At 43.5% G+C, this 24,236-nt stretch overlaps 2 protein-coding genes across 3 annotated transcripts; both read right to left on the bottom strand.

The window, feature by feature from the left end:
• Positions 1-409: 409 nt before the first annotated feature.
• LOC136421991 (pleckstrin homology domain-containing family F member 1 homolog) lies at positions 410-2,650 on the bottom strand. Its single transcript, XM_066409592.1, has 4 exons — positions 2,550-2,650; positions 1,831-2,000; positions 1,249-1,412; positions 410-819 (listed from the first exon to the last, which is right to left on the bottom strand). The coding sequence occupies exons 2-4, from the start codon at positions 1,862-1,864 to the stop codon at positions 637-639; spliced, it is 381 nt and encodes a 126-aa protein (XP_066265689.1). The 5' UTR covers positions 1,865-2,000; positions 2,550-2,650; the 3' UTR covers positions 410-636.
• A 709-nt stretch (positions 2,651-3,359) lies between these two features.
• On the bottom strand, positions 3,360-24,181 carry LOC136421795 (uncharacterized). Of its 2 annotated transcripts, XM_066409358.1 has the most exons (6): positions 23,965-24,181; positions 8,212-8,497; positions 6,969-7,160; positions 6,030-6,194; positions 5,395-5,622; positions 3,360-4,937 (listed from the first exon to the last, which is right to left on the bottom strand). In XM_066409358.1, exons 2-6 carry the CDS (start codon positions 8,263-8,265, stop codon positions 4,842-4,844), a joined length of 735 nt encoding a protein of 244 aa, XP_066265455.1. In that variant the 5' UTR covers positions 8,266-8,497; positions 23,965-24,181; the 3' UTR covers positions 3,360-4,841. The 2 variants fall into 2 exon arrangements, with proteins under 2 accessions (XP_066265455.1, XP_066265456.1); XM_066409359.1 differs by lacking the exon at positions 23,965-24,181 and having other exon boundaries at positions 8,212-8,943.
• Between the last annotated feature and the right edge of the window lie 55 nt (positions 24,182-24,236).

Raw genomic sequence — 24,236 nt, 5'->3', positions numbered from 1 at the left:
GCGTCGGGTGACAGGGTATTAAATTAAAACGTGTTTCCTTCTAGTAGAAAGTAGGACACAATCCACAACGATTTCAGACTCCTTCTCTGTCCGAAACATATATAACGGTTACAACTATCTCTCCGTCTTCTGCGGATGTAATGTTCTGTAAGTTCTGGGCACAGCTGTCGACGCTATTTCCCAGTCCCCAGCCTTTGCAAACCCGGACGCGTATTTCGTATAACGCGTTTCCCTCTCGTATATAGTTACGTAAGACACAGTTCACAAAATCCAAAAACAAAAACCAAATCTCTCTTTGACTCTCCCAAACAAATAAACTATTTCTCCGTCTTCTCCGACTCGTCCTCCGAGTCGCCGCTGTCACGACTGTCGGGCGGTAGTCTGATGCTCAGTAGGTTCTCCACACAGATGTCGACTCTATTTTCCAGTCCTCTTTGAAACCCGGATGCCTATTTCGTATGCCAGTACAGTATTAAAGACAAGGGTTCACAAAATTTCAAACCATCTCCTTTTTGACTAGCCTGAGTGTCATCCTGTTCAGTTCCAGGCTCTGCCTTCACAGAACAGGATAGACAGGGCCCGGAACTTAACAGGATGACACTCAGACAATTTGACTCGCTCAAACGAACAAATGAACTATTTCTCCGACTTCCCCGACTCGTCCTCCGAGTCTCTGCTGTCTCCATTGTCGGGCGGTAGTCTGATGTTCTGTAGGTTCTCCGCACAGATGTTGCAGACGCGCACAGCCTTCTGGTGGACAACCTCCTTCCGGTTGGAACAGTCAGCACAGACCACTCTGCCGCAGCTCCGACAGTGGTGCTGCAATAGTGAACAATACGAATATGGCAAATCGATAAACGCTGTGTACATTTCTCTCTCTATCTCTTTGTTTACGATAGACATTGTGAAAAGTTCTATCTAACTTTCTTTCTCTCTCTCTCTCTCTCTCTCTCTCTCTCTCTGGTTAATGTCTATCGTAAACTTGTTAGTATAGACTGTTACTGTGCGTACAATTGGATATATGACGCTTAATAAATGCAGATTTGATCCATTCCAAGTTAGTTGAACATATGTAGTTCGTACGCAGTGATTTATTACTATGTTGTCAAATGCAAAGATGTACATGTTTGTGCCCCAATAGTGACCCCATACAAGTAAAGTCCAAATTCTTTTTCCTCCCCCGGCTTGTCACTCCCTTCCTTTCCTTAGGCCTGCATCTCAGTATGCTCTTAATTGAGATATACGTACCCGTCTTTCTAATAATGTGAACCTTGTCTGCAGACACCGTTGGCACAGGTTCGCCTCCTCATCGGGCTGCCAGTCGTACTGCCCCGCCTGCCCCTCCACCCCCGGGCCGGCTCCGGGCTGCTGTGGCGCTGACGCGTTCTCTCCCGACAGCCTCGCAGCAGACACTGGTCAAGAACAGTTTAAAATTCACTTTTTAATTTTATTTCATTTTCTATTTCATTTTCTGTGATATCTATCCAGGGTCGCCCAGCTCAGTGACAGCTTTGCAGTGAGACCCTGCGTCATACATAGATAGATGAAATAAGTAGTATACGTACAGTCAAATACAAACAAAATTAACATGAAATAAAGAATACTAATAATAGTAATGATGATAATGGAAAAATACCAATTCTACTTGTTAAGAATCCCTCGTACCAAGGGGGTTCCTCCTTTCTCGTACACACACACACACACACACGCACACACACACACACACACACACACACACATATACATACAAACAAACAAAAAATACAAATGAACGAGCCATTTTAAGATTTAGAAAAACATTTCAGAAAACAGCTTATCGTCGTTTCTCACCTCCGGTTGTTGATGATGCATGACAAAGACCCATGACTGTTGTCCAAACCTTTTTCCAAGTCACCTGTAGTTGTAGTTTGGAACCATACTGTAGACCACTCACGCATCAAAAGGTGAAATGTGTACAGATTATCGCCAGGTGGCGCTTCTGGAGCATCGGTAGCCTTAACCTGTCAGTGGAATAGACAGATGTATATCTGCGATTAGGGCGAACGATTTGTACTTGTATTCTCATAGATATACCCCAATCACAGCGGGTAACGCCAGAACACTCAAACGGAAACCTAGCACCGCTAAAAGATACATGACTCATGTCACACACACGATATATCAAGGATCAGTCATGATCACAATAACCACGTATATGTAACAATGTATCATTGATCAGAACATGTGTTACAGAAAGGTCACACTGCTCTATTCAGACATTGTATCGATTACAGCCAAACACAGTCCAGTAGACGTTTGTGCCATTTTGTGTCCTTGTATTCTACATACATGCAGCACACGTACACGCTGTTGCTATGCTCCCCTACCAACTCGGCGATTACAGTGAGCGTACAACACCCATTTCTGTGAACTGAGGCTATTAAAATGTTCTAATATGTTGAAGATATAGCTATTGCTACCCCACACATTTTCCACTAGACCATTTGATTTTGGATATCGGCTAAAATCGAGGAAAGGGAATCAAAGATATCGCGAAGACACGAACCCACCTGTGAGGGCGGCCATGTTGGATGACGTCAACTGACAACAGACAGGACAGGTGAGTTGTGTTGCTATGGTAACAGAGTGGGCGGGGCCCGTGGTGTGCTCTGTGGGCATCTCACGGCCCAAAAGAGTAGCATATGGGACAGAAATTTCGCCTTCTCAGACACTACCCGTACGTGTACGGTCTTTAACGATTCGTCCCTTACGGCGCGCTCACATTTGTGGTAGGTCGTCGTACAATTTTGATGTCGTCCGATTCCCAAGCAGGCTGTGACAGAAATAACCGTCGACAAGGATCTAAGATACTAGTAGTCTTTTCCGTAACAAGACAGATGGATTTTGTAGGGCATATGCTTTGTTAGTTAATACATTGTAACAATATATCAGGGACTTATTCTAGCCCTTCTTGTTTTAGTTATTAGGATGTGAAATTTTATTCTATACTTCTATTTTGTACCATGTTTAATGGTTGTTGCCATACATTGTACCGTGTTAGGCGTGTACGATTGGTGTGCAGTGGATTTTTTCCGTAATCTCCAAGCAGATCTTTCGGTTGGTATGGGTTGTGTCCCGGGCGAGGGCAAACCCGGGTTAGCCCTGGACACTACTCCGACCCACAAATACTGTCTGACCAACCGAAGGATCTGATTGGAGATCACATATGGTCGGTTATTCCAAGAATGCCCCCATGGTCAGTTTGCAATCATATGACGTACATGTATATGACCGACCCCTTAGCCCTTAAGCGTTTTACATACTGTACATCCATAAAGTATTGGTGAACTGTCAGACGAGTGAAGAGAAACGTACAAGAATTATTTTGGCCTTTTATTTACAAATTTTGTCATCAAAATGGACAATGCATTCGGTAATCATAGTGCCTAGTTATACGCATCACATGTATTATAGTAGTGATGTAGTATCTATGCATAGAAACATTACTGGTGTAGACAACAGAAACTTAGCAAAAAAGCTTTTCTTGCTGAATTCGCTATAATCAAGAAATTTGAACATTAGACAATGTTGAGTACTGGTACCATATAACTAAAATGTTTAAATAATTTGTAATCATATAAGGTATCAACACACAAGAAATTTTGCTTTAAAAACAAGCATTTTCCGATTATATACGTGTCTTAAATATTGTTAGTATAACAACGAGCAAGCAATCGTCTACCCAAAAAACAAAAGAATATCAAAATACTTATATATATTAAAGCCGTGGTAATATCATTCAAGTGACAAGTATATGCTGACAGAATAGTACTTATAATTACACAATTTTTCTTGATATCAATGTCCGAAGTGTATAATTAGCTGTTCTACTATGACCTATATCTAACATTTATTCCAGAAGACATTGGTATATATTCTGTGTGATATAAAAGTGATATAAAAATACGAGCCAAAAATATATCACTTAGCACCAAAAATATCTGTATATATGATAGAGGTAGAACCAGTGTGTCATCTGATTTTGATAGCACCATATTTGGTTGTACTAAGCAGTTGATGATAATCAGCGATATTTTTATCAAGAAATCGGAGGGATTTATCCGTTGGAATGCGCGTTAATTCCGTTGGGAGGCGCTCTTATCCGGCAGTGTATCGGCTTCATTGATATGACTCTTTAGGGGTGTCAAATATATCAGTGTCTTGAGCAGATGTCCGCGTGCAGCAGATATACCCTCACTCGAAGGCGCCAAAGCGGGATTCCGTCTAGTAAACGGTCGTTGCCATTTGAAACGGTCGATGCCATATCGCTGACTGGTCGATACCATTTTCAACCGTATCATAAGTTAGGAGAGGTCAAAAACACATAAAAACGTATAAAAAGCAACAAATGTGCCACCGTTTCGAAAACAAAAAAACACATTTAGGTAAGTGTAGTGAAAAAAGAAACTACAACAGCTCGGGTTCGAATCTGGGTCAAAAAGGCTGACCTTGAACCCTTAATTCTTTACGCCACGAAACATGACGGTTGATTGGGCTTGCTAATACACGGTAAGTGTAGCCTCGACCAGGTCCCGCGGATGGCTGGAAAAATAGTAGAAATTGGCCAAATAGAGGGAATAGTATGCTAAGGGAGTCGGCTATGGAGGTAGGGACCATTTGCCATCCATTTACAGGTCGCAAACTGTATGTTATCCGTCTATTTGGTCAATTTCTACGATTTTTCCAGCGACCTGTGGAGCCTGGTAGAGACTAGGTAAATTGTGCAGTTCTGTGATATGGTACCGACCATTTCAAATGGCAACGAAATTTTACGAGACGGAAATTAAAGCGGCGCCGAACAGTTATGACTCCTGTGACCCGTCGGGCTTCTCCGTGACGAACTGTAGCCTGAACTTCGGTGAGATGTCTAGCCCGGCTCCGACCTCTTCCCCTGTCAGCTGTGCAAGGGTTGGGACAGAAAACAGATGGTCACTTCTTTAGTAACTATCCTGGGACTTTAGATTGATTGTTTTCATTTTAACACGAGATTACAATGGAATGACCGCTTTGAGCAAAAATGTTAGGACTTTTTCCGGTAAGCTAATTCCCTATGCCCTATGGGTGATGAACAGTTGGCAAAATGAATCAGAAACAGTGTTTTAGTTTTCCCCATTTGTAATCGATCGGGTCAACCTGATAATCAATCTTTTACTTTGTTGGTAACCGTGATATTTTCTTTTTCTTTAAAGTTAACAAACCGTTTCAAAGACATTTCAATTTATTTGTGTTTTGTTGTCATACGTTTACGTTCTGCATCACATTCCAATGATGAAATCAAGGATGACACAAATCCAATTCAGCTAGGACGCAGCGAGAGCGCAGCGCGATCGCCGTCTAGTGGAATGGGCCCTTTACCTCCTCTGTCTCTTCATCAGCTACAGTTTCTTCATCCTTCGGCGCGGAGTCTTCCGACGTCCCGGCCTCCTTCAGACTGGGCTCCCCCTGCTGGCCCGGCTGTGGCTCCAGGTTGAGCTGGGTCCGTGGGACCTGGGGCAGACTGCAGTATCCCCGGATCCGCGGGTTCACAGCGCCGCCGTTACACGTCACTCCCTCACAGTCAGTGTTACTGTAGCAATCCTGACCCTGTGGGTAAACAAAAAGTAGGCATAAAAGGTAGGTAAAGGTAGATGTGGTCCCATAGCCTTTCTGAGGCCGCAGCGGCAGTGGGTTGTTATCCCCTGTGTTTAGGACACAGTATTGCCCTGGAAACAGTCTGGCATCGGAGCTATGTCTTCTTGGACAATTTTGACTTCATTGCCATAGCCAAATAGCCCCTGTCCCCAAAACTATATGTTTTCCCGTGTTTGGGGAGAGCCATACCCCACGCACGTTAAGAACCCACCACAACTTTCAAAAAAGAGTAGGGGCATGCCCAGATGTGCGATGGTCCAAACCTTACAGTCGGTATATAGGCTACAATAGTCTTCAGCAAGTTGAAGTTGGTAGCCTCAAAATGAAAGAAGAAAGACTGTTAATTTTGGAAGACTTACCAAACAGTACCCCTCTGTCCTCCCCGTCTGGTCGGAGCAGTACTCCCAGGGCGGGCAGCCGGTCCGGTCTCCCCGGTCAGCGTCCCCGAAGCAGCGCCGGAGACTGCCGAACGGGTACCCGACCACCAGCGGGTCGTACTGGGGCGGGATGGCGTCTAGTCTTTGCTGTGAGGGGAGAGGAGAAACTGTTGATGTAACCGCCATTAACATTAATCCGCCATGTTACACAAATCCGTCACTTTAAAAAACAGTGTGTTTGAGAGATCTCTAGTGCAGCACCTATAGGTATGCACAGTTAAGACATACAGGGTCATACTGGGGCGGGATGGCGTCTAGTCTTTGCTGCAAGTGGAAGGAGAAGACAGTGTTGATCTTTGACGTCTTGCACAGTACAAGTATGACTTACACGTCTTTGTTACTCTCCAAGCATGCAGAGGCGGGGCTCCGGCATGATTTGGACGTCATTTACGTTCAGTAACAGCTAGCCACAGACTAACAACGTAACGCTTGCTGAAATTAGTCAAATTTAGCCAGATAACTACAGTATAGGGAGAATGATTTACCTGACCAATTTTTCACACTATTTTTGCAGAATCATATACCGTAGCCTCCGATGCAGACTCAACCCGGCTGTTTTCTTTTTCAAGTTATTGTTTTTATGCTATTATATTTTTGCCGGCCAGCAATAAGGAAAAAAATATAATAGTATAAAAACAATAACTTGAAAAAGAAAACAGCCGGATTGAGTCTGCATCGGAGGCTACATATACCCTCCATAACCCCCTATGAAGGCCTGGTGGAGGCTACCCCCTCCTTTGGCTCGCAAGCCTCCCCCCTTATCGTGCAGAACCCCTGTTGAAGCCCTTGCCTTGGAAGCTGTAGTATCTGCTTGGAAATAACCGTAACCCCTCAACCTACACGCAACCCCTTTCCCCTTACCGTGCAGAAGCCCTGTTGGAGTTGGCCCTGGAAGCTGCAGAACTCGTCCACGGGGCAGTCCCGATCCCGTACGCAAGGGCGCGCTCCTACCCTGGGCACGCAGTAGCCGTCCGACCGGCCGGTGGTCACCCCGGTGCAGTACTCTTCCGGCCGGCAGTCGGCGTCCAGACGGCACACCCGCACCTCCGCTACCTGTGGGTATGGAGGAATAAAAGAGAGTGAACGAACGAATAAATGAATAGATGAAATGATGGACGGTTGAATGAGTGAGTGAGTGAGTGAGTGAGTGAATTAGTGAGTGAGTGAGTGAGTGAGTGAGTGAGTGAGTGAGTGAGTGAGTGAGCAAGTGAGTGAGTGTATCAATGGAAATGTTAATTAATGAATGATTGAATGATTGAGTGAATGAATGAATGAATGAATAATTGAACAAGTGAATGTAGATGGATCAATAAATGGATGAGTGTGAGTGAGTGATGGAGTGACTGTATGAATGGATGGATCGATTGGCTGATGAATGAATGACAACATCTTTTGAATGTTCCTTCGGAAGAAATATAGTGATAGAATACAGATGCGAACCTGCGACACACAGAAAACCTAGAAATGTTGAAGGATTGACACAGAAATCGAATATGCACTGTCACCATTTTAGTACTACAAATAATTAAAATCTTTAAGTTAAACGCTTTATCGTGTGTAATTAATACGTTTTCTATCTGCTATCTGTCAACATGGCCAATGACTCAATGTCCTTGGTGCACCATCAACTTGGCAGCGGGAGGGACAAAGCAAATAAATGTCCTGACAGGTAAGGGAAGTGATGTTGAAACAGAGGAGTAAACTATATACTTTGGGAGTCTGGCTGTCAGTCAAGTCTGACGTATCTGTCTGTCCTGAAATAACTTCAGCAGGAAAACACTTAACCTCTGTGTAGGTACGTGCGGTAAAGCAAACAAGCCAGATAATCTAGAATAATCTACAGTATACAGTATATAGTTTAATTTCAATCCAATGTCAATTTCACAGCGAAATAAAATACCCGGTGCAGAAATAAAGTACAATACAGTACAATACAATGCAATACATATACACCGAATTGTGTTAATTTTTACAAACATTATCACAATTATAGTTTACACAAACTGGAAAACTTCCCATTTGAATACAATGTATCGATATCAACATACAAAGACAAACTGCTAATTATAATGCTATCATTCCCAATCTGATATCATCTACTCACCGCGGTTTGAATAAGAGTTAATCCTAGAACGCACGCTGTGATCCAAGTTTCCATGTCTGCTCAAGTTCTTCTCTTCACTCAGTCCAAAGAAATGTCGTCAAAATTCCTCAAAGCCGGATTCTTTGCACCGTATGGATCGATTCCCTGAGTTAAACTACAACTTCTCGGTAGTCGGTTGAACTTCAACTTCACCGTGGTTTTTCCTCAGACGTTATTTCAGACGATAAAGTCAGTGTTCGTTGGTTCAGACGATAGAGTGGGTTCTCGGTGGTTCTCGTTTCTGCACCTGTAGAGAGAACAAACAAACGGTATGTTGAACTTCAACTTCACCGTTACCTTTCCTCAGACGTTATTTCAATGTCGGTGTTCGTCGGTTCAGCGCAAAGACCTTGTGACAGATCAGACGATAGTGTGGGTTCTCGGTGGCTCGGCTCCGGGTTCGTGTCTGCACCTGCAGAGAAAGCAAACGGTAGGTTGACTCTCAAGTTCACCGTGATTTTTCTTCATACGTTATTTCAATGTCGGTGTTCGTTGGTTCAGCGCACAGACGTTGTGTCAGATCAGACGATAGAGTGGGTTCTCGGTGGCTCGGCTCGGCTTGTGTCTCGTGTCTCCACCTGCTCGGGGACAGAAGCGGAAGCCGGTGTGGTCAGGCCAGGAAGGGCCGTCTGTGTCGCCTCTGGGAACGAGAGTCATGAGAGCATGGACTTTGACAAAAGTCGTGAGGGTTATACCAGTATGCAAATGCCTGATAAGGGGAGGGGGTCGAAGCAACTTCAACAAAAATAAAAACAAACGATTTTTATTATCATTGTATAGCTACGACGTCGAATGTTACATTTCTTCATATACACTTTTTAACATTCGTTTTAATAGTCAACAACAGGTTACTTTGTATTCCTAACTCTACCCACGTAGAATATACTCCCCCTCCCCCCTTGTGAACCAATAATGGACTTGCCCTCAGCTAGGTGCCGGGGCACTATTTGCTCAAACGTCTATTTTGTTTGAACTTCTTTTAATACAAAGAGAAAAATGTTAAGTGTCATCGGTTGAATTTGCTTCTATTCGGTGCGTTGTAAGGCTATAGTATGGCGTCAACTGTTTGTATAGTAATAGGTTACCACGGCCAATATTGACTGGAGGAGGCTATAAGGTTACTTATAGTATTCCTATATACACGAATTTGTGCAGTACAAACGCCAATGTGTGCCTATTGCCCAAACTAGAGGCCACTCGAGGCCTGTTTCGAGGCTGCTTGTAGGCCCCAAGAGCGCCTGCTTCGATGCTATTCCCGGTGATATATACCCTCTACCCTCGCCGTCTGCTCATAGTTACCATCAAAGCTTTCCGGTCCACTCGTTGTATTTCCGCCACCTCGCGGGCCGATCTGTGTTTCGTCTCTACTCTCCAAGCAGACGTTCGGCTCCGGCTTGTCTTGGACGTCTTTTTATGCGTTTCAAATTTTTGTCGGTCTTTCTATTTTGTCAGGATTTCTTTTTTTTGTCCACGTTTGACTGAAGGGCAAATGGAAAACCTGACAAAACAGAAAACCCACTGAAAACGCATAAAGTCGTCCAAATCTAGCAGGCACCTAATCTCTGCTTGGCGCGAATTCCTTCACGTTACAAGCGACAACTTCTAGTATTTCTCAGCTGGTTTCCTCAATGTAACGGTTCACCACAAACCGTCAACCTCTCAAGTAACTAGCGACAAAGAGTGATTACTATTGTCAAATTGACATGTTGAAATTTCAAGTACATATTACAAGCGACAAATTCTAGGGTTTCTCAGCTTGTTTCCTCAATATAACTCACTCACTCACTCACTCATCTCCACCGCTTACAGTCTTTTCACTGAGGCGGGCCGTCAATGTTTTCCATGCTATCCTCAAATAATGGCTCGCTACCCACGGCCAACCTTCCCAGTCACTAGTCAACAAAGAGCGATTACTATTGCCAATTTATGATTATTAAAAGTATTACAGTAGGTTTAGAACCCATGTTTTAAATTCATTACAAGTCTTGATACTATATGTACTTAATCACTACTTTCATATCTGTATGCCTGTACTTGGCCCGCCATGATAGGGCATGGATGTACAATAAAGGTTATCATTGTTATAAAGAAACATGTTGGAATTTCGAGTACATTGTAGATGTGGATCCATGAAAAAAAAGACTACTAGAAACTAGCTTTAAACACAGCCAACTTGGCACACTAGTATTTTCACGGACCATAACCTTTATATAGAAACGCTGAAGTAGAAATGCGTGTCCCAATTTACGAGGCCTGTCTCACAAAACCCCAGGTTTGTTACCGATATTGTTAGAATCACAAGCGCGCGGCCCTGACCGACAACTTGACATCTGTAGTGCAGTACCACAACCTTACTAGAAACGCTCTGTAGTAGAAATATGTCCCGATTTACGAGGTTTGTTTCTCGAAACCCCAGGTTTGTTACGATAAGTTAAAATCACAAGCGCGCGGCCGTGACCGACAACTTGACATGTGCGCCAAACCAGATGGGAGAAACTTCAATCCCATCATGCATATCGACCCTCTCTGGTTCTCGCGGCTTCTCGCATCAGGACTAATGAAATGCAAAGGGAAAGGTAGTTCTGTAGCCGTTCTAAGCCGTAGAGACAGTGGGTTGTCATCCACTGTGTCTAGGGCACGATATTGGAAGGCGGAGGCCATCCCTCTCCTTCCACCGCATGTTACCTCCCCAACCGAAGTCAGGTACCCATCCATGTGTAAAACATCGATGGAGAGAGAAATGTCGTGTTAAGTGCCTTTCCCAAGGACACAATATGGGTGGCATGCCAGGGGATTCGTACACAGCACCTCTGGGTTCTAGGCCAAACACACTAACCGTTACGACATCAGGAGTATACTAGACTTAAAGAAAATCCTCCCTCGTCTCAGCAGGAATGCTTTGAAACACCGTTTCCCCGGCTAGATAAGAGAGACTGTATCACTGATACCGGCCAGCGCCGGGTCGGGTTTATGTCAGGCGACGTTTTCTGTTTCCTGATCTGAGGAGAATTGGACATTTCCGACCAAGACGAGGGTCTACATGGGGGAATCTAGCAACGCTTAACGGTAGATATAGGAAAACCAGGTACGCGTATTAAAGGCCGGTAAATTGACGCCCCTTTGGATTTGGATATCTCAATTGGTGAAACAAGGCTGCGGACATCGACAAAGCCGGACGTTTCATTGTGACTTTTGCGCAACCTGGCGTTCAACTACGCAATGCCAAGAATTTTATTTCTTTTTTTTTATGAGAGAAAATACAGCACTTTGGTACATACCACTGCACTGTGAAACTATGAGTACCAAAATGGTTTATTTTCTCTTAGAAAAAATAATATAATGGGCAATAAAACTTGATGACGTCATCCATACGGTCCAAAAATTATATTTAGAATTCTTTCATACCCGGCTATCAATATTCAGTACAACTACAATTATTGCTTAATTCATTAATGAGAAAACCATTAATATTGAAGGTCAAAATGCCAATTTAGCCAGGGTATGAACCTTAAAATAGCTCGCTACGACTCACGGAAAAAGGCATGCAGACCCTCAAAGATGGCGAACTTGAAAGTGATATATTGTCCCTCGTTCGTTAGCGCACGATGAGTTACGACTCTGTTTGTCTAGTCTGTCAACTCGAACAAAAACATTGTCTTTTACCTCGCACTAAAGAGAAACAGGTGGTCCTTTCAGCACGGTGATTGACAGGAGACTTTACAATAGATGGACACGGACCCTTTGTTTGGAGATATCAGTGTCTAAATTCAGTAACAGGTTCCGTGTGGGTCTGCAAATCAGCGTTTTATAGTTCAAACACTAGGGGGGGGGGAACCATGTACACGATAGGGGAAACGATTTGGTTGTAAGACACATTGTAGTAATTTGTTAGTTACATTGTAGTAACATTAGTTAATTGTAGTAAATTAAAGGTCAAATCGCTAAGGATGATAACTGAACAAACAGAACATGGTATACGAAAACAATAGATTCTTTAATTTGACATCTTCTTCGACTTTGGAAGCCACTTCGCTAATTAGTATCCATTTTACTTAATTGTTTAATTTACGGCATATATTTGTTCGTTTTTGAGCTTCTTTGCATGATCTACAAACTCTTTTTATCAACGGGACAAAGAGTGATGCGCGCGTTGATGTCATCCATATCACCTGTCAGTGTGGCCTTATGGTGTGGCTCCCTTTCTGCAACTAGCCTCCACCAGGCCTCCCTACGGGGGCACGGGTCGTTAAACTCGGCAAAAAAGCTAGGGAATAAATTGGCCAGGAGAATCAGTCCACGGGAAGGTTAACATTTCTCCCTCCGGCCAGTCAACCCCTTTGGCAGCCAAACTCCCCTCACGGTAAATTATTCTCTCAATTAGCCAGCGTAGTCAGTCTGGAAGAGACTACCTAGTAATCTGCAGCCAGTTACATAACAGACGTCCTACTCACAACTGTGAAGCCCTGGAGGCCTGCTTAGAGGCTACTGACAGATTTTCCTTTGATTCGCGGATACCAGATTGTGTTTTCGTGTTGTTGACACTTGGAAAACGAGCTTCAAAAGTCGTACTGCAACCAGTTACATAACAGATGTCCTCCTCGCAACTGTGAAGCCCTGGAGGCCTGCTTATAGGCTACTGACAGATTTTCCTTTGATAAGCGGATACCAGATTGTGTTTTCGTGTTGTTGACACTTGGAAAACGAGCTTCAAAAGTCGGAAAAAGCTCCTCAGATCATTCCCACGCCACATTCTGCGAATTTGACAGATTCCGAGGAATTTAGGTATGGAGGGACGGACCTGTCTCACGGGAGGCGATCCTTAGTAGTTGTCATCGACGGAAAAACTGATATCATCTTGCGAAAATGTGGCCAAATTTTGAACACATTTTCTTGGGGAAACATTCCAAGTATAATATAAGGGTCACTAGAGTCTTTTGGGACATGCATAGGCTTGATTAACTAATAAAAACAATCCGTTTTATTTTCGTAGCTGTTCATATATAGTTTCTGTTTCCTTTTGGATCTATTACTGTAACTGTATTTCGCCAACAGTCTGGCGTACGCCTAAAAAGCTTTTGCGTGTTTTGACCACACCCGTATTTGTTTGGCAAATGAATGACAGTTACCGTACATGCCTTTTATCCTTCCCACAAAATCACATTCCCTTCTTTCGTCTCACTCTGATAACCGTACCTGTAGAAACGTCACTTTTCAGCATGTGTTATTTTCAAGTCCTAATGCAACGTAACATTTCTACCTACTTAAGACTCTATCAGGCAATTAATATGGTTGGTACCCCACATCCCCTGGTTTTACACTGACCATTGCATAAAGAAACATAAAAATACGATCAAAATTTTGCCTTGTTAAGGACCGTTAAGGTCTGCTTGCATAGGAAAAAGCAAACTTGCTATCCAACAATTGCCATCTCGGTGTGTCTTTCAGATTTCGCAGACGAGATTCTCCTCAAACAAGGACCGGTAGGGTGTATAGACCAATGGTATGATGAGACTGTTGCATGAAAATAACATATCACGATCAAACGTCTGTCAAAGCTAGTCTGCTCTCTAAAGAGAACAAACCTGACGCAGACGAGATTCTCCTCAGACAAGGCCCAGCAGGGTGTGTAGCCTTGTAACCTGATGAGACTTTTGCTATCTTAAAGTGTGCTCAAAGATATTCGTTTTTTTATCTATGAAATTCGTTGAGCGCGGCGAGAGCGCCGTCCTAGTTGAGGGGGGGGGGGGGGGTATCAGACAACCCAGTTGGTTTCATTGACTCATATATACTCTCCAAGTAGATGTGAGAGGTTTTGTCTCGTTTTTGTTTGTCGTTTTAGACAGAACGACGATTTTTTTTGCCAGTCATCCTACCACACATATAAGGACAGAGAGAGAGGAGTGGAGAGAGAGAGAGAGAGAGAGAGAGAGAGAGAGAGAGGGGGGGGGAGAAAGAAGATCAAAGAAGAAGAAAATGTCGAACAAAAACAACACCAAAACCGACTGTCTTCATTGCGATGAGGCCTATTGGTTCCAGTCTCACAAACAACAAAAACGGAATCCTGTCTTTGTCTGAATATTTGGGAATTGAGACGTTCCAAAGTCGGTACACAAACGAATATATCCAAAACACAAACAGCTTAACAATTTCAATATTTGCCATTACCTGATACAACAACAACACGAACAAAATGTTAATGGCAGACACAGTATTTAGAACTCAGCAAAGTTGACATTTCAGTGTTGTGTCATCATGGGGTAATGGTGTTGCATAAACAGTGTAAAAGCCGATAATAGTTTTCTAAGTGACTCTTACTGTTTACCCACTCGTCTTGATAACCACTTATGCGCTTTACATTGGTCTTCATTGTCGTGTTCTGTATGATACGTTGTGTCTCTTGTAAACTGTGGTATTTTGGGGGTCTAAAAATGATAGCCTCTATCAGGCTCCGTGAGGCTGTTGTATAAAATCCTAGAGAGCACACATCATTGGATTGCCTCTATCCAGCGGAGTAATGTACCCACCTAAACGTTACATCATCATCATCAGAGTCGACGCGCACGCTTACGCACCGTCGGGGTTATACCACCCCTTACAGGGTGACATACCCTTTCGTTGCCGCTGATACAAGACGTTAAACTGCACTTTATACATAACTACTACATGTACCTCCAAAATTACTGTGAAAATACCTGAAAAGTAGCCTGTGTGTCATCCGATTACTACCGGGGCTCCTACACTCGCTGACCTGAAAAAAAATATTTCAGGGTAGCGAGTGTTAGCCTGACTCTCATCCTGTTTCAGATCCAGGCTCTACCTTCACTTCTGTTTGGTGAAGGCAGAGCCTGGAATTGAAACAGAATGACACTCAGGCTAAGCGAGTGTTGGAGCCCCGGTAGTAATCGGATGGCACTGGTCAGGCTACCTGAAAAGGCCCGAAGGGGAAAAGAATATCCCCCCCCCCCCAAATGACGATCCTCCCCCACCCAGGTGGAAGGTATCGGACATGATGTGTGCCTGCAGGAAGTCACTCATTAGTTAATTGAGTCCAGCCCAGTGCGTGAGGCCTAGAGGAACCAGTCACCGGGAAGATAGAAATCACTTTACTTTACCAGACTTATAAGAACACTGGCTATACACGATAGGGAGAATACATTTACCAGGGGAGTTTGGCCACCATGATGTAACATTTCCCGCGAACTTACGCTCTTGGCCAGATATTCACCTATTTCTGCCGAATTCTACTATGATCTTCTATCAACCCCTTAGGACATGTAGGAAGACCCGGCGGAGGCTAGCGTCTCTAGCCTGGATATCAGATTTGTTAGCTTTCGTCCGTTTGAACTTTCCACTGATTACAGTGTTGGCAGAGTGTAAGCCAACGAGACGTAACAATGCTGGAATCCAGGCTAGCAGTGACAAGTTGCATGTTTCCAGGGACAGCATGTACGTTATAGAGTACACACTATACTATGCATGAACTGTGGTAGGAAGTTTATAGGAACTTAACGCTAGGAAAACGTTCTTTGATGTAAGGTTACGATGACATGCTAATAAATGACAATGACAATGACAATGAACTTTATTGCATATTCATGCCCAGCATGGGCTAAATGCATTAGGTAACATAAAGTAAAAGAAATGGAACATTGTTATATATTCCATCTAAATCTACAGAGTCTCTTCTCTCTTCTTGAAACATTTGTATACAAATTCACATAGTTTTCCAATTATATCGTCGTTTTTAGATGACATGATACATGTGAATAGCTCGTTATTTTTAAGATGCGTATATTTTTTGTCTAGTTGTATGGGACTTACAAGGGATCTGCGCATGTCTGCGTATAGTGAGCATTCTAAGATAAAATGTATTTCATCTTCTATACAATCATTGTCACAGAAAGTACACATTCTGTTATTTGGTGGAGTCTGGTTGTACCTTCCAACTTCAATTTGCAATGGATGATCGCTGATCCTTAGTTTAGTCATGGCTCGGCGATAGTTAGAATTTTGTATATCTAGATATTTTTCTTTTTCATACGTAATCTTGAATTTTTTGTAAGTTCTCAATTTGTTTCCATTCTTCCCTTTTTCACCAGAAGAATTAAGTTGTGAGTAGAAATGTTGAAGAAAGTTGTCTTTCAGCCTTTGTTTTAGTTCAGATTGAGCGGATAGCGTGTTTCGGTCTTTGTTAAGTAAAAGGTAGGCAAAGCCTGACTCCTCCAAGATTTTACTAATATTTGAAAGCCAGCATGGTATCTTTCTCCTATGTAGGTCCTGCTGTACTAAAAAAGCTTCATATTGTGGGCTATCTTTCGGCATTTCTCTAACTAATCTTTTATAGTATGAATAGATTCTAGTATACACTTCAATCCAGAGGGGATATCTACCGAGCTCTGCTCTTGTGGCAAGGTTGCTGGCATTTTTTCTTACGCCCAGGATTGCTTTACAGAATTTGAGATGTACTTGTTCAATTGGAGAGTTGTCGTTTAGTCCAATCTTGCCCCATACCTCCGCACCATAAGTTAATATTGGAACTACACATGCATCGAATAGCTTAGTGTACACTGATATAGGGGGATTGCTGTTTCCAACAGTTCCAGGCTGCAAGCTGTCTTACATTAAAGTCCACATAAATAAACAGCCATATTAAAGTTATAAGGTATGTACTGAAAGAAGTGTATCAAACTCGTACAAAAGGTTAAGAGCCTGCACCCAAGGTTGCTTGGCTGGTTTACTATTGTATATTTTGTTTTTCAAAAGGAGGCCACGTTCTAAGAATAACACAACTTGATAGATAAACAAAAACGCTGCTTTTTTATAAGAAGAAGATAAAAAGATGCCGAAGGAAAGAAAGAAAACAGATTGCAAACGTACCACTTTTTCAAAACGGCAGCAAAATCAACCGAAAGAGAGGACAAAACAAGGAAGGAAAAGCTATATCTTAAGGTTGACCCAGAGCTCGGATGAGTCAGCACCTCTTCAGCGAACAACAGGAAGCCATCCTAACGAGCCTGGGTTCCGGACTAGAACGCACCGGGTTCCTGCAAAGAAGGGTCCCAGACAAGATAGAAATGTGGATAACAAAGTTATTTCTTTGTACACAATCACGCGTTTTTACCTAGCCAGTCAGCATTGCCCTGAGGAAGGTGACAGGCGGTCACCGGAACGTCGGCAGGTAGAAACACCTGGTTGTGTACAATGAACTTTGTTGCACCATCCTGATCATAATGAAACTGTCCCTCGGATAGGACGTAAAATGGAGGTTCCGTGTTTGAGGAGAGCCACCGGCCTCAAGCACGTTAAAGAACCCACCACACTTATCGAAAAGAGTAGGGTCCTTCCCGGTGTGAGTGGTTCAAAACCTACAGTCCTATGGCCGCACATGGGGCAAATGTCGTATTGAGGTCACCTGAGTTAGCGCCGAATGGCAGCCGCTCCAGACCCTTGCGATCTAGCCTCACCAATTGTGCGCTCCTCGCAATTCAGCCCCTGGCTGCGAAGAGAGAGTAGTGGGCCTATCAAGAAGATAAGGAATTTGCCTGCGCTTTCTTCCCTCCTCTAACTGAACCAAAGTTCTTTCTGCGATTTGTATACTGGTATTCACTGATAACGCTTCGGTACAAAGGACCTTGTTTGAGAGCCGGATGGGGCATTGTGGCCGAGTGTCGAAGTGTGCCTTGAAAGCCTCAGAAAGCTTATCGTTATATATATACAATGGGTAGAACATACAACTGTAAAAGGTCTCAAATATCTAATCGGAAAAGGAAATTACTAGTATCAAGTTATCAGAAGACGGAGAATAAATCAGGTTGCTCCATTCACTGCCCTACAGGATCCTACAGGGTTTAGGACGGAACTAGTGTTAATACTTTCGTCCTTGGTACATGTTTAACGCCATCTCTACAATAACATACTGTATACTACACTGTACAAGGCTCCAAGGGACCGAGGCTTTAATTAGCACGCGTTTTCATACCTTCCAGATACAAGTACAAGTAAGTAAGTAAGTAACTCTCCACAATATAAGAGGTATATACTACAGGAAGGTAATAAACTTGTTCGAAAAATTAAGAACCTGAAACACGCGGATGTTTAGATTATTATTGTATATCGTATTTTTCAGGATGGGGGGGGGGGGATTTTCAGATAAACAAAAAACGCCGCTTTTTGATAAGGGGGAGATAAAAAAGATGCCGAACGAAGAAAACAGATTTCCAATGATACCACTTTTTATGGGAGTGTCGTCATGAGGATGTAAGTTGATTAGACATAAAACTAGAAATGCAGAAGTTTCTAGTTTTTCAGAAATGCAAAATTTAACAAAAATCTGTACATATGACCCCATGTGTCCTCATGAGGTCTAACATTAATCCAAATTTATCCCTCGTCCTCAGACGACCTGTCCTGGGATGTTTGGGTTTCCTTTTTTGGTTATCGTGACTTCTACCATTAAATCTCTCCTTCTGTCTGAAAACCAAATAAACAAACGACAAGATATCGGTCCCAAACTTGACGCTAAGAGCGCTTGTAAATATGTAGACACCTAAAGTCTGCCGTGTAGAGTTTATCTGTTGGGACTGAAGTAGCAGAAATTACCTTCTATATTTTGCTGAAAGGATTTCGGGAAAAAAAAGAGTAACATTTTTCTAATTGTTCTAAACAGTTCTAAAGAAAGAAAGAGAACTATGACCGTTGCGGTCAGAAACAGAAGCTAAGGAAGCTCGCAATGAACTTGACAAAGTGGAGAGAATTGAAGAAAGACTGATTGCAGCTGCAGGGTGTCCAGACCACTGCAGCAGCAGAACGCGGTGGACTACTAATCAGTCCTTCCTTTGATACGCAAACGACGACACACCCTTTTTTATGTCAGTAGTAAAGGGTTGTATTTCTGATTATGACTTTTTTTTCTTTCGTTTTGCTATCTCATCAAGTCAAAGATACAAGACATCCGGGGCAGTCCTGAACGTCCGGAGTGCCCGCGGCCCTTATCAACTTGTTCGGGTCATTTTGGGTTCAAGGGCGCTGCTCGTATGCACCTTAATCTCCCTAATACCGACCAAGACGACACTGAAATAAAGCATTTCCGAAAATACATCTGTCGTTTCCCGACTTCAAACTGTAAAGAGAGCAAACTTCGTTTGCTATGCCACGCAACCTAAAACCCGAATCTGTTAACAATTCCGATACAGCATATATATATATTTTCTTGATTTCTCTGATTGAAAGCAGAAACGACAATCATAATAATCTATCCCCTCGGTGTTAACTAAGGCCTACATACATATCTTACATTTCTAACCGGTCAACATCACTCTACTACTGGCATTTATCAAGTGTTAGCCTATATACGGGGCATCAGGGCGTCACCTAAAATATACCAGACATCAAATTTACAGTCGGAAAAACTCTTAATTAACTTGGCAAAAATGTTCATTAAGATGGTTTGTTACAAACACAAGGTGAAGTACAAGCAGGGAGAGAGAGAGAGAGAGAGAGAGAGAGAGAGAGAGAGAGAGAGACTCAGAGAGAGAGAGAGAGAGAGAGAGAGTGAGTCTGAGGAAGCCGGAAAGAGAGAGAGAGAAACAGAGAAACAGAAACAGAGAGAGAGAGAGGCGAAAGAGGCACAGTGTAGCCTAGTCAAAACATTACATGCAATACAAAAATATCCTTGGTCTAGTTCCATCCGACCCATGTCTTCAGCGGCTTTTCATTATCCCAATTAACGCTGAAACTGGATCCATGTCGAACCCGCGGTCAGTCCGCCCTGAATGCCCCGCTATTCCAACCCTATCGTTAATATCGTAAACTTAGACGCACGGGTCGACTAAAGATTGGGAAGAACTTCAGATACGACATGTTCAGGCTGTTCGTACTCATACCGAGGCCAGTGAAGCCTGGAAATCAGACTTGTTAGGGTAGACACTAGCTAAAATGTCAAGCTAATTGTGGGTCCAAATAAAATCAAGACAAGTCACGCTCAACGATAGCCTGAGTGTCATCTTGCTTAGTGCTAGGCTCTACCTTCACAGAACTGGATGACACCCAGGCTAGCTCAACGAGCGCCTTGTGAATGATACCGAGCTTATCCTATGAGGAATTTGAGCCAGGCGCCTCCCGGGTTTGATACCGGTATTTAATCTCCAAGCAGATGTGCTGAGTTGGCTTCTTTTGTTCGTCTGTTATCGCGGTAGCCTGGCATCCAAACTTCTTTCATCCTCCCCTATTTGCCAGGAGAGGACGAAATATTGAGAGAGACTCGGCAGCTACAGTAGGTTTTGATGCCAGGCTACTGTTACATGTATTTGGACATGTTTCTCTAGCCTAACGGCGGTTACAGGATCCCAAGCAGATACGGGGCCTCAAGCAGATACATCCCCCCAGCCAAAGAATCTGGCCCGATAAGGTGAAATATCGCCGGTGGGAGAAGCCTGCAATGGAGGCTAATGTTTCTCCAAGTAATATATTCACCCCATCATGACAAAAAAAGAGACGCACAAAACAAAACATCACATGTCCTTAAGCCGGCGTCACAATTCATGCGAGCATCGGCCGATTTTGTAGATCGCCGGAAGCTCGCCGAATTTCAAATTCGCCCGAGCGTCGACCGTATTTTTCACTGAAAACCTGCCCCGTCACAAATTGAACAGGGCTCGGGCGACGTCCGTCGAACGCTAATAATCATAAATCCCACATAAGACGGTACCATCTCTCGGACACGGACGAAGTCAGAATCAAATGGCCTGGTAACAATCTCAAATTTGGACCAACTTTACTTTCTGAGTTGTGGCAAATCTGTAGGGCACAAGTGAAGTAGGTGGGCACACTGAAAATAATCACATAAAGAGGAATTTTGTTATAGACCAATCAAAATACAAGTGCAGGAGCCACAAAGTCAACAGATCAGTCGTTTAATCCCGATCCAAAAATTTTCACCAAATAGAAATCGACCGAAGCTCGGGCGAACGCCGTCCGAGCTTCGACCGACCGTTGACAAGCCTATCGACGCCCTGCCGACGCCTGGGCGTGCCTCGGCAGACAAACACAGATCTATAATGACTCAGTGGACTTTCAACTAGTCATTTTGTGGAGAAAAAACTCAGGAAGTGAAGTCAAAGCTCAAAAGTCAAGCCCCAGTTCATTACTATACAAATTGAAACATCCAAACCAATACCAAAATGGAAACAAGAAGCATTGTCTTCGGATTTTATTTATACTTTTTTTTTTTGAATGAAAATTTAACTTTGCATTGAATGGTCTTTCATTAGAAAAGTTTGGCAGCATTCTTCGACAAGTTGAAATTAGTATTAGTTAATATTGCAGTATCATTTATCATCTTATGTTATAAACCCAACTGTCGTTTCCTTTTATCTATAAACAAGAAGGAGTTCGGCCGAGGCCCGTCCAAGCTCCCATCAACACCTGCACAACGCTCGCCCGAAGCACGCCTTACTTTTCATGAGTCGGCCGGAACACTGACGACGGTCGTCCGATTATTGTTCAAGGCCCGTGCGAGGCTCGCACGAGGCCGAAGAGTTCGGGCGACCTCCGACCGACCAAAAATCGGGTCGAAAATCCTCGGATGCCCGCCCGAATATTGGCCGAGCGCTGGGCGTTGCTCGGGCGAGCTACGGGCAAACTGTTGACGAGCTGTGCGAGTTCAAAAATCGTCGCCGAGGCCTCGCTGAATTTAAGCGCAGCTTCCAGTGACACGCGAACGTCGGCCGAGCTCCGAAAATTCGCCCGAAGCCCGTAGAATCGACAAGACGTCGGTCGTACTTCGCCCGAAAATCGCCATTTGGAGCTCGCCGACAAGTCGGCCGAGCTAATTTCTTGATTTGTGACGGGGGCTTTAGAGATTGACGGTAACATCTCCTGACACACACACACGATGCTTGGTATTGTACATGAGTGGATGGCCTCGGACAGAGAACGTAGACGGAAGATACTATTTATTGGTTTGGCTGTTAAGCACACACAGCCAGGGCTGCCCAACTAGCCTGTGGCCATTACAAAGGGCTAGCCCTGCTGACAAGGACAAGACAGTACATTGGAATTTTGACATGGACAAGACTATCAGAGCGTCAACTTAAAAAGGGTGATGGGACTATTAAAGGTATACCGTAACCATGGCTGACTTTTTTGGTCTTTCTCTACAACTGCCGTCATGCAGAAAAGGCTTGCCTCTTTAGCCTTCTCATGCTGTACATCGGCAGAATCAAGTCTGTCTCCTTTAATTGTACACAGTTGGAGGAAACCTTCTGGTAAAACTTAAAATACAAACTGCAACGACTTGATTGCATAGTCTTGGTAGTTATGCATGCATGTATGTATGTGTGCCGGCGGCTTAAGAACCGTGGAATGCCGACCCACTTCAGAAGTTCGCGGCACCGCGGGGAATTTAGCTAGCAAGGCCGAACTACGAAACTACAAAGCAAAACCAGTCGGAAACGACATGTTAGGGCGCCTTCTGGAACGGTCTACACACACGGAGGGCCCGGAGCTAGGACATACCGGACTGATATAGCGCCCTTCTTATGTGTAAAGACGCCATGAGCAGGTGTTTAAATGACGAAAGACACGCTGCCTACCATAACTACTTACAGGACTAAAGATGGCTGACTTCTTTTAGTCTCTACAAGGAGGTTAGATTATTTCAACCCCCTTGGTCTCTACCAGACCGACTACACCGGCTATAGAGCTAGAGAAAAGGCTTTGTCAGGGATGTTTGGCCACCATAGGGTTTCATTTGCAGGCGCAGTTATTTCTCCGAGGGGGAAATGTTAAATGTCAACCTTCCCGTGGACTGACGCCCCTGGCCAATCATTCCCCTTTTTTTTTACCGAATTCTACGATCCGTAACCCCGTATGAAGGCCTGATAGAGGCTAGACTTATTCAGCATTAGGGCAAAGGCGTAACGGCTAGGTGCGTCTTCTCTTTAATCGGTTTACGTTTATTGAAATACTCCCTTCCGTTCACAAATAAATCACCGCCCTGGATAAATATCGTTATTGAACATGCAAACTCGGTCTAAAAGGCTATTGTTTTTAATGAGGGGATCTTTGCTTGTTTTGCTATGATAGAAGTTTTGTCGGATCAAGGAGATTCAATCAGATTAACAGCCTTGGTCGGATTCTGGCGGTGTTGACTTAATTTTGGGCTTTTTGCTTGCTATTTAGTTCCTTGATGCAACTGGTTTGGTTCTTTACAACTGATGTTAAAGGACATCAAAAGCGTTGTTTTTCTCATGATGTAATTAAAAAAGAATCGCAGACTCAGTAATAATAATCCCCAAAAGCAGGAAAATGTGTAAAATTTGTGAACCATATCTTGACTTATGAATATGATAGACTAAATGGATTTAGTTTAACAAAAATAACATTGTTTTGCTAAGGATTTGATTAGCATTTTGTTACAAATTTGCCTTTAAATTTCAGAGTACCTTTAATAAGTCTTAGTGAGAGGCACAAGACAATTAAGAGTCGATGTCTCGTGTTCTAGTTCACCTCCTGCCTACATGCCAAAGATATACATCTAAGATCTAAGACTACAGCGTCTAACAACTGGAAAACAGCCAACTTTCTCTCCAATGCCTCCCTCAAAACTTCCACTTTCCGTCTACGTCGACTTTCCAAAGCACTCAGTCTCAAAACAGAAATTCCTTACCTCCGCAAACGAACCTTAAGTCTAAGAAGAAAGATAGAACCACCCACCTTGACAATTTGACGTTAACTACTCTACAGCGGGGAGTAGGCGCGACTTCAGAACAGCCGTCCGTGGCGAGGGTCTCCAAATGAGTTCTCACAAATGGTCAGGGCAAAAAGATAACGATTAACCTTTGACCTGGTTAGGAAACGCCTCCTAGAAGGAAGGGACAGACCGTTAATGAGTAGGGTGGAGGGGAATCTTGCCATAGCCTCGGAATCAGGTTCCAAAGGAACTTTGTGCCAGATGAAAAGGTATCTAAACCAGTCATCCTCAACTG

The sequence above is a fragment of the Branchiostoma lanceolatum genome, chromosome 16, assembly GCF_035083965.1.
Source record: "Branchiostoma lanceolatum isolate klBraLanc5 chromosome 16, klBraLanc5.hap2, whole genome shotgun sequence".
NCBI lineage: Eukaryota > Metazoa > Chordata > Leptocardii > Amphioxiformes > Branchiostomatidae > Branchiostoma > Branchiostoma lanceolatum.
This window is presented reverse-complemented; position numbering and strand designations above follow the sequence as displayed.

Coding starts and splice junctions, on each gene's coding strand:
- LOC136421795 (XM_066409358.1), bottom strand. CDS start 8,265: ATGGAAACTTGGATCACAGCGTGCGTTCTAGGATTAACTCTTATTCAA. Junction 7,161..8,211: donor TAACTCTTATTCAAACCGCG/GTGAGTAGATGA, acceptor CCATACCCACAG/GTAGCGGAGGTGCGGGTGTG. Junction 4,938..5,394: donor CTGATGAAGAGACAGAGGAG/GTAAAGGGCCCA, acceptor ACCCTTGCACAG/CTGACAGGGGAAGAGGTCGG.
- LOC136421991 (XM_066409592.1), bottom strand. CDS start 1,864: ATGGGTCTTTGTCATGCATCATCAACAACCGGAG. Junction 1,413..1,830: donor TGCATCATCAACAACCGGAG/GTGAGAAACGAC, acceptor GTTCTTGACCAG/TGTCTGCTGCGAGGCTGTCG. Junction 820..1,248: donor TCACATTATTAGAAAGACGG/GTACGTATATCT, acceptor TCACTATTGCAG/CACCACTGTCGGAGCTGCGG.